This window comes from Carassius gibelio, chromosome A14 (assembly GCF_023724105.1).
Source record: "Carassius gibelio isolate Cgi1373 ecotype wild population from Czech Republic chromosome A14, carGib1.2-hapl.c, whole genome shotgun sequence".
Taxonomy (NCBI): Eukaryota; Metazoa; Chordata; class Actinopteri; order Cypriniformes; family Cyprinidae; genus Carassius; species Carassius gibelio.
Genome location: NC_068384.1, coordinates 24608299 through 24622992, shown reverse-complemented (window position 1 = coordinate 24622992; position 14694 = coordinate 24608299). Strand labels below are relative to the sequence as shown.

At 37.3% G+C, this 14694-nt stretch overlaps 3 protein-coding genes across 4 annotated transcripts; 2 read left to right on the top strand and 1 right to left on the bottom strand.

Annotated features, from left to right (window-relative positions):
- The first annotated feature begins 14 nt into the window (after window positions 1-14).
- LOC128026940 (uncharacterized) lies at window positions 15-2347 on the top strand. Its single transcript, XM_052614230.1, has 5 exons — window positions 15-59; window positions 423-581; window positions 855-983; window positions 1081-1218; window positions 1318-2347. Exons 1-5 carry the CDS (start codon window positions 57-59, stop codon window positions 1405-1407), a joined length of 519 nt encoding a protein of 172 aa, XP_052470190.1. The 5' UTR covers window positions 15-56; the 3' UTR covers window positions 1408-2347.
- On the bottom strand, window positions 2343-9680 carry LOC128026939 (germ cell nuclear acidic protein-like). Of its 2 annotated transcripts, XM_052614228.1 has the most exons (13): window positions 9521-9680; window positions 8542-8680; window positions 8347-8452; window positions 8197-8263; window positions 7038-7087; window positions 6883-6949; window positions 6720-6796; window positions 6305-6646; window positions 4987-5131; window positions 4757-4901; window positions 3623-3758; window positions 3341-3545; window positions 2343-2911 (listed from the first exon to the last, which is right to left on the bottom strand). In XM_052614228.1, the coding sequence occupies exons 2-13, from the start codon at window positions 8629-8631 to the stop codon at window positions 2680-2682; spliced, it is 1662 nt and encodes a 553-aa protein (XP_052470188.1). In that variant the 5' UTR covers window positions 8632-8680; window positions 9521-9680; the 3' UTR covers window positions 2343-2679. The 2 variants fall into 2 exon arrangements, with proteins under 2 accessions (XP_052470188.1, XP_052470189.1); XM_052614229.1 differs by lacking the exon at window positions 9521-9680 and having other exon boundaries at window positions 8542-8701.
- Window positions 9681-12112: 2432 nt separating this feature from the next.
- Window positions 12113-14431, top strand: LOC128027054 (uncharacterized). Its single transcript, XM_052614375.1, has 3 exons — window positions 12113-12268; window positions 13149-13212; window positions 13441-14431. Exons 2-3 carry the CDS (start codon window positions 13154-13156, stop codon window positions 14231-14233), a joined length of 852 nt encoding a protein of 283 aa, XP_052470335.1. The 5' UTR covers window positions 12113-12268; window positions 13149-13153; the 3' UTR covers window positions 14234-14431.
- Window positions 14432-14694: the final 263 nt, after the last annotated feature.

The window sequence follows — 14694 nt, the reverse complement described above, 5'->3', positions numbered from 1 at the left end:
TAAGCCAAGCCTTCGTTATAGTAAGGTTTATTATTCTCCACTTGCTCTCGGTTAAGATGGTGAGTCATTAAAAAAAAATACTATCACTCTCTTTAAGCGTCCGTTTAATTGATATTAAATTTAAAATTCCTTCTTCGGGTTTGTGTTGTATCCATATATGTTATCCCTACTGATCTTTCCTTCTCATAGGAAATAGTCATCAGGGCATTTAGGTATGAATTTACAAGCAAAGCTAATTAAATACAAATGTAAAATCTATTTATTTACCCTAACAATATTATTCCAGCTTGAATTATATATTACGTGCACTGTCTATTTTATGTTTACACTGTGTCTTGTATTCATCATTTTAGTTGTAATGAACACTGCACAGGTCTGGTCCTGTTCTTCTATTCTGGTCTGTTCTGTTCTGTAAAACACAGGCCACCAGTCCCAAAAAACCCTCTCTGGGGGCAGTGGCCCCTCGTAAAAAAGCCAGTCCAAAGGCTGAACTGACAGAAGAGCAAAAGCAGGAGATCCGAGAGGCGTTTGAGCTCTTCGACACTGATGGTTCTGGTTATATTGAGGTGAAGGAGTTAAAGGTGAGATATGATGCCATGAATACAGCTGCCACGAGCAGTTCACATGCCACTGTCGGCCATACAGTATATCTCTACACAGAGGGATCCAAACATCCAGTTACATCTTCATGATGATTGTCTTTCAAGCTATTAATGGTTTAGGATTTTAAAAATTTTTGAAGAAGGAAAATGCATGGTGTACTGAGATCATTTTCTCTAGTGCATTAGACCTGTGTACTCCACTGTAACTCTATATGTCATATTTTCTGCATATAATGAAGATTTGTGCTCCAGGTGGCAATGAGAGCTCTGGGGTTCGAGCCTAAAAAGGAGGAAATCAAGAAGATGATTGGAGAGGTTGATAAGGATGCTACTGGAAAGATCTCTTTCGGTGATTTTCTGACAGTGATGACTCATAAAATGGTAAGAATTTTAAATTTGAAAAAGTATAGTTATTCCAGCCAGGTAGGATTAAAACAACAAAAAAATATATATTTTATTATCGTTTGGAAATCTCAAGGCTGACAAGGACTCCAAGGAAGAAATTCTTAAAGCTTTCCGGCTGTTTGACGATGACGAGACTGGAAAAATATCTTTCCGCAATCTAAAGCGAGTGGCCAAAGAACTCGGAGAAAACCTGACCGACGAGGAGCTGCAGGTACAAGATTATTCACAAAAACCCCGCTTGTGATCTGTATTAGACCCTGGCTTTCTCTATTAAAGATCACACTGATTTTTCACAGATGGCTGTCTTTAGGAAATGATTGATGAAGCAGACCGAGATGGTGATGGAGAAGTTAACCAGCAGGAATTCCTTCGCATCATGAAGAAAACGAGTTTGTACTGAATCTTATCAGAAGCACAGGAGTATGAGAAATACCATACCAAGACCTTGATGCCTGTCGGCCGCAGTGATCATCTCAGATCGGTGTGGGTTGGACAAACAGCTAGTTGTTAATGGTTTACACTCTGTATTCTCAAATCTTATCAGTAAAGATATAATCAGTAACATGTAACACAGTCATATTGGGTGTGAGGTATGCACTGAAATATTGTGTCAATCTGTCATAACATGGATAATTCTCACCTAGAAAGCAAATGTTTTGGGATCATATTTCAAAATAAACGAAAAATGCATTTTGCATAAAAAAAGCTTATTTTTTTGACCTTTTAGAAATTAATTTTCAAGAACCCCCAAATGTCTCACAAAAAACACACTGTCATTCATTTATGAAAACTTAAAAGATTGTATTAGTAAAAATAACTATTAAAATATAAACGGTTTTCTTTTCAGATTTACTAAAATATACTTTACCTTTAAGTTTCTGCCTCATGGTATGTTTAAGTATTTATGGACACTATAACACTGTGACTAAGTAATCTATATAAAGTCATGCCCAAAAATATGGGCACCCTGGTAAAAATGATCAAAGGAGGCTGTGAAAATTAATCTGCATTGTTAATCCTTTTGATTCACAAACATCTAACCTTTCTCTGGATAATAAGAATTAAAAATGGGGGAAATATCATAATGAAATAAATGTTTTTATCTAATACACATTGGCCACAATTAAGGACACCCCTAGAAATTCTTATGAGTAAAATAACTCTGAAGTATATTCCCATTCATATTCACTATTTTGAGTATTGGTGTTTTATTGCCTCTCTTGGTTCTCCCAGTTTAATTTAAAAAACATCAACAAAAATATTAAGCAGCACATATTTGTAATAATAAATGTTCTGTAGTGTTTTGGAGTCATGCACGAAATAAAGGGAAAAATGAAGAATGTAATATCCGTTTTTTATTCTGAACAAAAAACACATGTAAACAATACAACATACACAAGATGAAATAACTAACCAACGTGACACAAACAGAAACAAATGACACATATATCCCTTTAATAACAAGAGGTGGATCTTAAGATTCAGGGAGGAAATAAACATGGATGTGGCTCATATATCATAAGGCTTTTATGGCCATTAACCATAAATAAAACTATTTCACAGTATAAAACCAATAGTAATAGTCTGATGGAGTCTCTCTGCATGTGAACAGAACTCAAACTGATGCAGCAGATGGTTTGAGGTGTCTGTGACTCGTGTGTCTGACCAGAGATCAGCTCTGACTGAGACGTGTTTTGTTGGCGAAGTCGGCGCTGAGTTTGCGCATGACCTCAGCGTGGCTCTGTCCTGCCAGGTCCCGTCTCGCCGAGCTGTAGTTGTCCTTCACGAAGGAGGCGAAGGCCGTGGGCGCCCGCGGCTTTGAGGGGGTCAACAACACCAGCTGCCCAGTGCACAAAGCACACACAAACTTTGAGGTGTCCAGGGACTTGGAGTGACGGCCGATCCTGTGAGGGACATAAACACTGACTGTTAGGGACAGAATTGGGATTTATTTATACAGTCCACTGCCAGCTAATATAGTCAATCAGTGTAAACTCAACCAAAGAAATCTTAGATTTTGTCAAGACCTTTTCTGAAGAAAGATAAACATGTATGGCGATGAAATCCAAACTATGAAAAGACATAGATGTATATTTACAGAGTAATCCACTGGTCAAAATGGCAAGATTCAGAGCCAAGTTACAGTAGAGTAAAAATGCCTTCCTTTAGGCATCTTCATTTTTAAGGCCCTGTATGATTCAGTTACAGAGATACTGGGATCTAAACATGGCTCCAGGAGTAAATTGTTCAATTGTACACATTTTCAGTAGTAAGAAACCTATTTCTTTTATGGTCTAAAGAACAGATAATGTTGAAAGTAGACCTGCACTCACGTGTTCTTGCAGCGGTTACACTGATAGTTGAACTTGTAGTTGATGTCGTAGCTGTGGCAGCGGGACACCATCGGTAGCTCAGGATGAGCCAGCATCGCTTTACGAGCATACAGTCTCCAGAACGGCCCGTGCCCGTCACGAACGCCGTTTATTAGCCACGTGGCAGCGTGACACATTTCATGCACTAGCGTATCTCGTAACCGATCTGTAATTGGAAACACATTGTGTTTATTCCCAAGTGTGGAGAGCTGTGGAGGATTGTCAAGCAGTGATGACAAGCACCTGCGGAGTCACAAACTTTGACCGAGAGCTCGATGCGGGCGTATCGCTCCCCAGAGCCACGCTCCTGGCCCGAGATGCAGTATCCTGCGGTCTTGCGCATCTTCTTGTTCCACGTGACAGACATGTCAGCGGGAAGCTGAGGGGTGGGAATATATATTGATACTAAATGATTTGAAGGGGAAGTGAAATGTGTTTTTGGCACTGATAAAAGCCTGAATGTATTAGAAAACCAACTTTACCTAAAATCAGACGTAAACAAATATATTTTTGTAATTTCTATCTAACTTAGCCAGATAGCCACAGTGTTGGAGGAACATAGTTGTCTATGGAACTGGGTTGCTTGGATTTGTTGAAAACTATGGACACAGGTTTCCTCCACTGAATAGAAAAAAAAAAACCAATTTAATTGAGAATTTTTATCTTTTGCAATTGTGAGTTTATCTCTCGCAATTCTGACTTTCTTATCTGAAACTGATCGATATAAACTCATAATTCTGATTTTTTTTCTCTTGCAATGCAAGTTTTAAAAACGGGACTCAGTTGTGAGTTTCTCTCAATTCTGATTTTTTTTTTTTTTCATAGAAACTGTAACATTATAAACTACAAGTTATAAAATATATCTCACAATTCTGCAACTCACAACTGCTTGTTATATAGTCGGAATTGGGAGAGATAAACTTGCAATTCAAAAAAAAAAAAAAAAAAAAAGATTTTCCTTTTCCCCTTTTGTTATTCAGTGTCAGAAACGAGCTTCCACAGAAAACAGCTCCAGCCAGTCTCTCGGAGTCAGAGACTTATTTGTTTGACTCAAAGGTCTCTTCAATATAATCTTCCTCCAAAACTGTCCACTGCAAACTCTGGGCACCAAAGGGCCCATTCTGTCCAGTGCAGCCGTGCTGATCGCCTCCCGTGCACACATCAACACTTCTTTTGCACCTGCACTCATCAATTCAAAGCATGCAGATCTCTACCTTCAATGAAAGTCTACAGAATTTGTTCACCTGCTCTATCATCAGCTCATCAAATATCATACCTTAAACAAATCCTAACCTTAAATACTAGCAATAGTAATAGTGATCCTTGCCTAGGCGAAAACAACGAATGATTATTCCTACGAATGGTTTTCTCATGTACCTTACTGTCAAACACGCTGGTGTTGTAGAGCTGGAAGAGTTTGTCAGTGAGCTCCTCTTTGCTGAGTTTGAAGCTGCGGCTGTACGGCGATCCAGGAACAGACAGGGACTGCAGGAAGCAGCCGGGAGTTTTACACACCAGCACCCTGACAGAATCAACAACAGGACATGATGTCACAATCACAGCTGACAGCACGCAGAGCTGAGGGGTGATGGAGAGGGTCACAGCACCTGCTGTGGGGCGCAGCTCTGGGCTCAGTCTGGCTCACTGGTCTGCTGCGGGGCGTCTGCTCTGGGGTGTGGGTCATCGACCGTCCTTTAACTGTCTTACCCACAGCAGACGGGGTCGACAAACAGGGAGGTCGTGGCTTGGATTCTACACAGAGGGAGAATGTAAGCAGAAAATAAATGGGTCTTCCTTTTGTAGTTCAGAATTGGGCACAATATTTAACAGCCTTAAAAATATCCATCACAATAGATAAATAACAATAAAATACCGGCTTTAAAAACTTAAAAGGGAAAAAATGCATATAATTAGGCATTTCCATTTGCAATTACATATGACGATTTCTTTAGCAGTTTTAACAGCGGCTTTAAACTATTATAGAAAACATTTTAACTTGACATAAAAAAAAGACATCTAAAATACATTCAAGTGATACAACAAAAAAATATTCCACTTAAACTGTGTTTTCTGGCAGTATTATAAACATTACGGTCCGACAGGATGTGTTTAACCCCTTAACTGTCACACACATTTTTGAACACATACTTGAAAGTGCACGATCCAAACCTACATTTTTATAATTCATGACTGAAAACATTTTGTAACATGATTTTGATGTACCATTTTCATGGTAATGCAATGTCTGATTTTAAAATGGGTTTCAAGCGATGAATTTTGAGAATTTCAAGTAATATATCATTTCTGATTATTTCTAAAGTGTGAGCGGAAAAGACAAAGACTTTTTTTGACAATGGTCAGTTATGATGTAGGTTTCTGAGGTGCACTCTTGCCATAAATTAATCTATTACTTTTTCTACATCATTTATTACAAGAAAAGATTGGTAAAATATCTATTTAGGAGTCTTAAACCTTTCCAACGACATATAGTTTGTCATGATTAGACTAGGATTTAATTGTAATATAGTGTAGTAAACAGGCGTCCCGTGACAGTTCAGATCATCATCACAGTTTGACAACCTCATAACCGATGAGCAAAACAATCACATCTTTGAAGATCTGAGTTTCATTCTGATCGACTGTGGCAGTTCTTTCTAGCAGAGTCAAAACCTCTAGTGTGGTTATGTTACCCCATTTCCCGTCAGTTGCATGTGATTTAATTGACAGCTATATCACTGGTGATTAAAAGCAAAGTACATATACGTGTCTGTGACGTAACACAAGTTATAAACTGGGTTTCTCTTCTTAAAAGCACAAACCAACCAAACTTGCTCTTAAAATTAGCTTGTGAGCCCTGAATGTTTAAGGTAGCCGACTGTTGCCACATCTAGCCCTGCAAACAAGACTGTGACAGGTGAGCTGTACCTGGAGGAGGCCTCGGGCTTGCATGTGTACTGCCTCCCAGGATCTGATTCTGTCTGACCCGGTCCAGTAAGGACAGGAACTCCTCCTCAGAGCTGCACGAGTCGTCAGGAGCGCTGTGTGTGGTCACAGTGACTGCTGGCGGGAGCACACAAGGCTTCACGTCCTCCTCTCTGCCTGCGCTCGAGGGGTGATGCTCCTCAGAAGGTGGACGGCTGTGTCTGGTCCTCCAGGTGCTCTTGATAACAGCGTCTCGGTCCTCATCACTGTCGCTCAGGAAGACAGATGGAGGCGGTTTCTCGGTCTTCTGAACTGATTTGGGAGTCTTAGCGGTCTTGGCTTTCCCTGTGCAGAAACAACATCACTTCCATCAAAAAACGACCCACATCTTGATCCATCACTGCATCAGTAATCATACCTTTACTAATGGAAGGCTTCTTCTCAATGACGAAATCCTCATCAGATGACAGGCTGTCCACTATGAAGCGCTTCAGACTGTGAGGTGAGATATGAAGAGTAACGGTCGACTGTTATGATGATACACTGAAGAACGTGATTAAGGCAAATTATGTTCCACTCACCTGTCATCACTGCTACTCACAGACCGCGGATGGAGCTTAGCCTTTGGGGTTTTCACTCGATTTAAAACTAGAGAAGATACAAATGTAAAGACTGTGACCTCTCTCTCTCTCAAAAACAAGAAGTCTGATTGAAATGCAGCTGTTAAAGGACTTACATGTTTCAAATTCATCATCACTATCTGAAGACAGAACTGGAATTGGTTCTCTAGGGTGGGAAGAGAGAGAGAGAAAAAAGTGGTTTAGTTTTCTCATGTCAGGATTATACATCCGCTATTTTAATGATAGTGTATTGTGTCATACACTGATGTTCAAAAGTCTGGGATCTGTAAGATTTTTTAAGTTTTTTTTGTTTAGTTATGATGTCTTACACATTCATCAGCTGCTTTAAATCTCAAGGATCATATTCTCTGGCTGAAGTAATTTACAGTTTTAGCTAAGCTCTGTGTCCTTAATTTTGTTATAAAGTGATTGATATACATTTCTGTTCAGAAGAGTTTTAATGTGTTTTAAAGAAGTCTCTTCTGCTCATCAAGGCTGCATTTATTTGATCAGAAATACAGAAAATATATATAGTGAAATATGATGCACAGCTGTATTTTCAGCATCATTCCTCCGGTCTTCAGTGTCACATCATCTTCAGAAATCATAAAAATATGATGATTTATTATCAATATTGGAAACTGCTGTGCTGCTTAATATTTTTTGGAACCTGTGATACTTTGATGAATTTTTCAGGATTATTTAATGAATAAAAAGTTTAAAAGAAAAGCATTTATTAAAAATATAAATATTTCGTATCAATATACACTATAGTTCATAAGTTTAGGGTCTGTGTTTTTTTTTGTTTTTTTATGCTGTTCTTTTTAACTGAAAAAAGTATCACAGGTTCCATAAATCAATAAATAAGCGGCACAACTGTTTTCAACATTGCTAGTAAATCAGCATATTATCATGATTTCTGAAGATCATGTGACACTGAAGACTGGAGGAATGATGCTGAAAATACAGCGGAGCATCACAGAAATAAATTATATTTTAAAATATATTAAAATAGAAAAACATTATTTTAAGTGGTATTAATATTTTACTATATTACAAATTTTTTCTGTATTTCTGATCGGATAAATGCAGCCTTGATGAACAGAAGAGGCTTCTTTAAAACACATTAACACTCTTCTGAACAGAAATGTCTATCAATCCTATAACTTCATAACAAAATTAAGGACACAGAGCTTAGCTAAAACTGTAAATTACTTCAGCCAGAGAATACGATCCTTGAGATTTATCAAATTTATTAATTTATCAAATTCTCACCTTGGTTTCTGGGCAGTTAATGCAGACTTTTTAAATGTGGATTTTGGGGTAGCCTTTGCAGCAAGAACTAGTGACAGAAATACAAACAAACACAAAATTCATTAATATTGTGAGAATATAAGCCAAAAGTATTCGTCACCACAGACGTACACTTATCCAGTTCCTCCTCGTCTGAGGTCAGCAGCACATGCTTGTCTCTCCCCGACAGCGGTCTGTGCTCCAGATCACAGCTGTTCTTCTTCAAGCTCTTCCTCAACTGAAACAACAGCCAGAGACCGGCTCTAATCAGACATCTTGGGATAGGGTTTGTGCAAATGATGAATGTGTTTATTTTAAGGACTGCACCTTGGCTTCAGCTCGATCGAGACCTCCATCTCTGTCCCAGCCCAGCTTTTCGGACACTCTCTGAAACAGTGATACAGTGCCGGGATCCATCGCCGTATGAAGTCTGGAAAACTACTGAGCAGCCGAGCACATCACTCTCCTGTTATCACAGTATTAAAGACTGATCACGATACATCAAAATACATCTACAAAGGAAAACAATGCGAATTTAACGGAGTTGCTCAAATTAAGTCCTTAGCAATGGATAGTACTAATGAGAATACATTTTTGATATATTTAAGATAGGAAATGTACAAAATATCCACGTAACATGATAATTTCTCAATATCCTGATGATTTTTTGCATTACAGAAAAATCGATCATTGTGACACATACAATGTATTGTTGGCTATTGCTACATTACACTTGTGCTACTTACGCCTTCTTTTGTGCTCCAGGGTCATATATTGTTACATTCTGGCAATAATTAGTTACACTACTAGTTATATTACTTTTCCTTCCACATAAGTTGTAATTGTGTATCTTTTTGTTTCCTCATTTGACCAAAGTCCACACTGGATGGCTGTCAGAAGTTATTACGAACACTCACTGGTGACTGATAGTGACTTTTTTTTTTAAGTAAAAGTGTATTAATTGTCACGTGTAGCTTGAAGCTGATTGAAAAGCCATGTGACGTCACTCCGTCTAGACTGTACGTTACTTCTTCAAAAGCGCTACACCTGACGGTTTAAATAGGTAATGACTAAATATCCTTCACTTATTATGATAAAACACATGTCTATCATCAAAACGTGAATACAGAGGCTTATCACTTAACAATAAAATAAATACCCAACCCAAACTGGATATATTTTTCGTCTAAAAAAATATATCGAGCGAGAAATCGAAAAATAAACAAGCGACCGTGTGACAAACGCACAAACTTCATGACACACGGACATTTAGTTTTAGACAAAATGTTTGGTTCGTTCAACTTACCTCATAAAATGTAGTTTTATTTATCGCTCCTTCAATCAAATGAGCAGAACTTTAAACCACCGGCTGCGTTCAAATTTGCCCAACCGGAACTTGTCATCTGAGAGATAAAAACAACTTCCGTTTGAAGCGTTTGCTTCTCCACTGGGTGACGCTCACACGACAGTCATCGGTTTAAAAACAGAACTACAATAAATACCCTGCAAATATTTTTCCAGTGTTCTGCCAGATTTAATGTTGTTGCATTGTGTGACAGTAGCACATCAAGTTTCACAATAATTACTGAATTTAGCTATCAACATCTGAATTCACAGTAAAAGAAAAAAAAATATTTCGGTAATTGCACATTTGGTTTGAAAGTATGAGTAAAACATTTCCATCCATCCTAAAACATGTCAGTAGTATACCGATGGGCTATTATAGAAATACAGAACGTGAGCTTGTGCGAACTATCCATATAAGATCTAGCCTACTGTCTTTTATAAAAAAGAAAGAAAGAAAAAAACATTGTTTTCTGCTAATTCTTGTTCTACATCTTTTCAAGTACCACTGTGGTCATTTTTATGTTGCTTTTTTGTTTCATTTAATAATTCATGAGCAGTGTTGGGCAAGTTACTTTTAAAAAGTAATTAGTTACAGTTACTAGTTACTTCTTCCAAAAAGTAACTAAATTAGTAACTCAGTTACAAATTTTTAAAGTAACTAGTTACTTAAGAAAGTAACTATTGCGTTACTTTCAAGTAAAATTACATTTTAAATGCTCAAACGTGACCCCACCTCTACCCCTCTTTAAAGGAACTTAAAATACATGTGCATGTTCAATTATTTATGATAAATCTGAATATTATAATGAAATGGACACTTAATACAATACATTATTAACAGAAACATGAAACATTGTACACACATCTAAAAAAAAAAGTTGCTGTGGGACAAAGTGAGACTAGCCTCCAATCAAATGGCATGTATGTAGATATTATGTTTATATAGTGGATCAATGCAAATAACACGATAGATTTTTGGGAACTTTTGATATTTCCTTTTATTGTTTCTTTAATTTCTTGAAGGAAAAAGTAATGTATATACTTCTATTTAGAGAAGGCTACTTTTGGATTATTTGGGCTCGTCGCCATACCTGTCTCTGGTTGACTGACTGGCTTGTGTTGTTCGTTGTGTGTCCTGTCCTGTCCGATGATGGGTCGTTCGCGAATGAGCGTTAGTGATGATGGATCGACTCGTTCGCGAATGAGCTTTTGATGAGTCGTTCGCGATTCGCGAATGAGCCGACTCTAAGAGCCGGCTTTTTTAGTTGAACTTCGGGAGCTGGCTCGCATATCTGAAGAGCCAACTAAATTTTTTCAAATTTAGCCTATAGAAATTAAATAATTATGTAATAAAAATTGAAATATTATAGTCAAAGTCATTTAAAGAGCCGTTTGTGAGCCAAAGAGCCGGCTCTTTTCAGTGAGCTGAGTCAAAAGAGCCGAATTCCCATCACTACTATGCGTGCTTTCGAAAACCCGCCCAACTCTACCTCTGATTGGCTTACAATGAAATTTTACTCTACCTCAGCCAATCGTCAGCATTTATGCGCTTGTCTCGTGCTCTGCCCACTAACCAAGGAAGAACAGTAAAAAAAAAAGTATTTGCCTCTCGCTCAGAGATCTAGTTGGTCTGATGAAAAAAAAAAAACAGCTTCATCATCAGTTATAGTAACGCGCCGCATTTTTTGGCAGTAACGGTAACGGCGTTATTAAGATGAGAAGAGTAATCAATTAGATTACTCGTTACTGGAAAAAGTAATGCCGTTAGTAACGCCGTTATTTATAACGCCGTTATTCCCATCACTGTTCATGAGTAGCCTAATCCTATTTACCTTGCCATACAAACATATTTAAAAATAATAATAATAAAAAGGTCCAATCTAATTGTTTTCTGCAAACTCCACCAGATTCATGTTCAACATCTCCCCAGGGACCAGTGTGGTGATTGTCATCTTACTTCACTGTTGCATAATTTAATAATTTTTTTATAATTATCTTTTTGATTTGACCTTTTTATTCATTTGTAAAATATGTCTGTATATGGCAAGGTAAATAGAATTAGGCTACTCGTGAATTTTGCATGCAATTATAAAAAATGTAACAATAAAGCAACATAAAATTTACCACAGTGTTACTTGGGAAGATCAAGAACAAGAATTTGCAGAAAACAATTGTCATTTGTTTTATTATTAAATTTAAAATTTTAATTCTAACATCAAGTGTCTCAGGCCGAAACCCATTGCAAATGTTTTATTGAAAGTTTAATACATTACATACAATTAAACAATAAAATACCATAAATAAGTGCCTGCATAATGTGTTTTAAATCAGCCTACTATTATCGATTAATTGACTGTGGTTTCAGTTTGATACGTGTTCAGACCCACTCTTAAAAAAGGTAAAAAAGATTTGAGAAGGTTTTGAAGCAGTATGGCCATCACTACCACGCAGCGTCATGTATACGCGCAACACATTTTAAAGCACAGTATCTGGGGAGGGCTACAAACCCTCTGACTGACGTCACATGACCAACCCCTCCATTTCCAGAACAGTTCACCGGATTCTAGTGCAAAGATCCTAGCCTCTCCATGGGATAACAATGAGGCTTGTGCTCCTGAAAACTATAAAAGAAGAAGGAAAATGTGAAACTAATACCATTAACATGAATTCTGCTGTAATCACATAAATTCAGACTTCTAACTGAAATGTGAGTATTATTCCTGATTAGATTATTCTCAAAATGATCTTTGTGCAAAAGTCATTTAAATTCAACTGATGTATGTGTAAAGTTGAACTATATACGCTATATACGCTTCTGTGGCTACGTTTAACACAACAGAGAAAAATAAAAGTCCTCTTAAACAAAAGCAGTAAAAGTATCACACTTTCTATCATCTGACTGATTTACTTCCTCGATCCTCTTGCAACAGAGGTGAACGGTTGACTTCAAATTAACTGGTGAGGTTAAAGTTTAGCTATTATTGTCCCTGCCACATTACCATGTACTATCTAAAAGACAAATGCATAAGCAGATGACTTTAGTGATAAAATAATGGCTTTGCAATGTAAGAATTCAAAATTTTGTCCATACATATTATAATTATTGTCACCTTGTGGGCAAACTAAGCACAGCAAGCTAAGGCAAACTGACGGCTTCAAAGAGAATAACTACGTCACTGTTCCAAAGTTCATCATTAAGTTTCATTAAGATGAAGTCGTTATACAGCTCATATCGGTTCAGGTGTTGTTCTCATCTGACAGTGCCGGTGCAGTTAGTTTGATCATGTTTTCTGGCAGCTCAGTTCTGGCGTAACTGAATGAACACAGTGTGACATGATTCCAGTCTGCATCATGAGTGTGTTTTTATCATTCTGAGTCTTATAAACACCTCCTTGACTGAAAACTGAGATGCACCACAGAGAAATTAAGTTCATTGTTGAGTTGTGGTTTCTCTGTCGGGTTGAAATAAAGCATTCGTAACTTAGCCAGGTTTGACTGTTTGCATGATGATCTTGCTATTTGCAATGTAGTCCTAGCTGCTCTTGACATAACAGATGATAAATAACCCTTGTGTTGTTTAATCACAGCAACAATGGCTTCACCAAGAGGTCACCATCGGCGCGGAAGCATGGAGGAACCGGTTAACATGTCGTAAGAGATTGTTGATATTGTTTTACTATGTTGTTATGTTTATGTTTGTTATGTGTTTTCATGATGCATAGGATTTATACAAACTTGTGTTGTTATATGTTATACATAGTATTCTGTATATAGCATTTCATTAGTTAATATACACGTTGACTACATGTAACAATACATAAATATTTGTATTACGGAATGCGCATGCCCTGATTTTTTTTTTTTTTTTTTTTTTTTTAGATCAAGTGTTATTCATCTCAAAGAAGAATTGACTAGACTTCAAAAGGACATTTTTCCAGAATGCAACAAACATATAGAGAAAATAAGTGATCTCATCAATGAGTTTGACAATGGTTACAGAATTGCTATTTATGCCCTGAAAGGAGCAAAAATAACTGGAGGAACTGCGATGGTGTTGTTGGCATTATCATTTTTTGTCATTGATGAAGCAGTTTTTGAATGGTTTTCTGCAGCAGGGACAGCTATGGCTGTAGTTTCTGCATTAAGTGTTGCTTTTGGACTAAACAGGAAAACACAGCAGGAGAAGATCTTAAAACGACCCATTAAAGACGAAATTAAGGGATTTCTGGATACAATTAACAACACTATTGACATGCTGGAAAAAATCTGTCAGCGTACTGAGGAACTATTGAGAGACCCTTCACTATTAGACCACAGAACCCAGGCATTGAGTGAACATTTTACCTACTGCTTTGAAAAAAGGCTCTTTCGGGAACATGACAGTAGTAAAATGGGTGACCGGCTGTCTAAAATAGTGCATTTGTCTGGAAAGCTTTCAGAAATGATCGCCAACATTAGTTCTGTGCCTGATATCCTCAAAGAGATTATCGAAGACGACAAGAGGCAACATGACAAACCTGCAAAACCCACACGCAAGCAAATAAATAAAAGAGAGTTCAAGGAGAAAGCAGAGAAATTCATTAATGATATGCAGAAAGGAATTAGTGAGCTAAAAAACGGAGTGAAAGAAATAAACCAAACAGCTGACAGAATATCAGATCGATTGAGTTGAATTTGACGAAATGAAAAACTGCTGAGACACAACTTGTAACTGGATCCACATATGACAGTTTTGAAGGATTTGAACATTTCATTGTCCTACAACAATATTGTTAACATTGCCAAAAGTTAGAAATACAGTTTTATTTTTAGAAGTTATTTTGTGTATTTATTTAGCACTTTCATAACAAAACATAATAAAATGTACACAAATGTATAATTGTCTTTTTTCTGCTTTATGTAAGTGATGGTACATGCTGTATCTTGCAGCTACTCCAGCACCTGAAACCACCAACGAAACACCAAACGTGAACGGGGCCAAAAACAAACCCACTAGTGCTGTGATTCCTGCAGCTGCTGCTATTACTGTTCCTGACAAACTGCCCAACATTGTTTAACCTATTATCTAATAAACGCTGCATTCCAGATTTTATGCCAAGTTGCAGGCCCTTTGCTTAACTTCCTTTTTTTCTG

Bases quoted from the DNA above. Each gene is read 5' to 3' on its own strand.
- LOC128026940 (XM_052614230.1), top strand. The intron at 582-854 runs GTGAGATATGAT...TTTGTGCTCCAG, and splicing joins TTGAGGTGAAGGAGTTAAAG to GTGGCAATGAGAGCTCTGGG. The intron at 1,219-1,317 runs GTACAAGATTAT...GGCTGTCTTTAG, and splicing joins TGACCGACGAGGAGCTGCAG to GAAATGATTGATGAAGCAGA.
- LOC128026939 (XM_052614228.1), bottom strand. From the start codon at position 8,631: ATGGATCCCGGCACTGTATCACTGTTTCAGAGAGTGTCCGAAAAGCTG. The intron at 8,264-8,346 runs GTACGTCTGTGG...TTCTGTCACTAG, and splicing joins CGAGGAGGAACTGGATAAGT to TTCTTGCTGCAAAGGCTACC. The intron at 6,950-7,037 runs GTAAGTCCTTTA...TATCTTCTCTAG, and splicing joins TGATGATGAATTTGAAACAT to TTTTAAATCGAGTGAAAACC.
- LOC128027054 (XM_052614375.1), top strand. From the start codon at position 13,154: ATGGCTTCACCAAGAGGTCACCATCGGCGCGGAAGCATGGAGGAACCG. The intron at 13,213-13,440 runs GTAAGAGATTGT...TTTTTTTTTTAG, and splicing joins GAGGAACCGGTTAACATGTC to ATCAAGTGTTATTCATCTCA.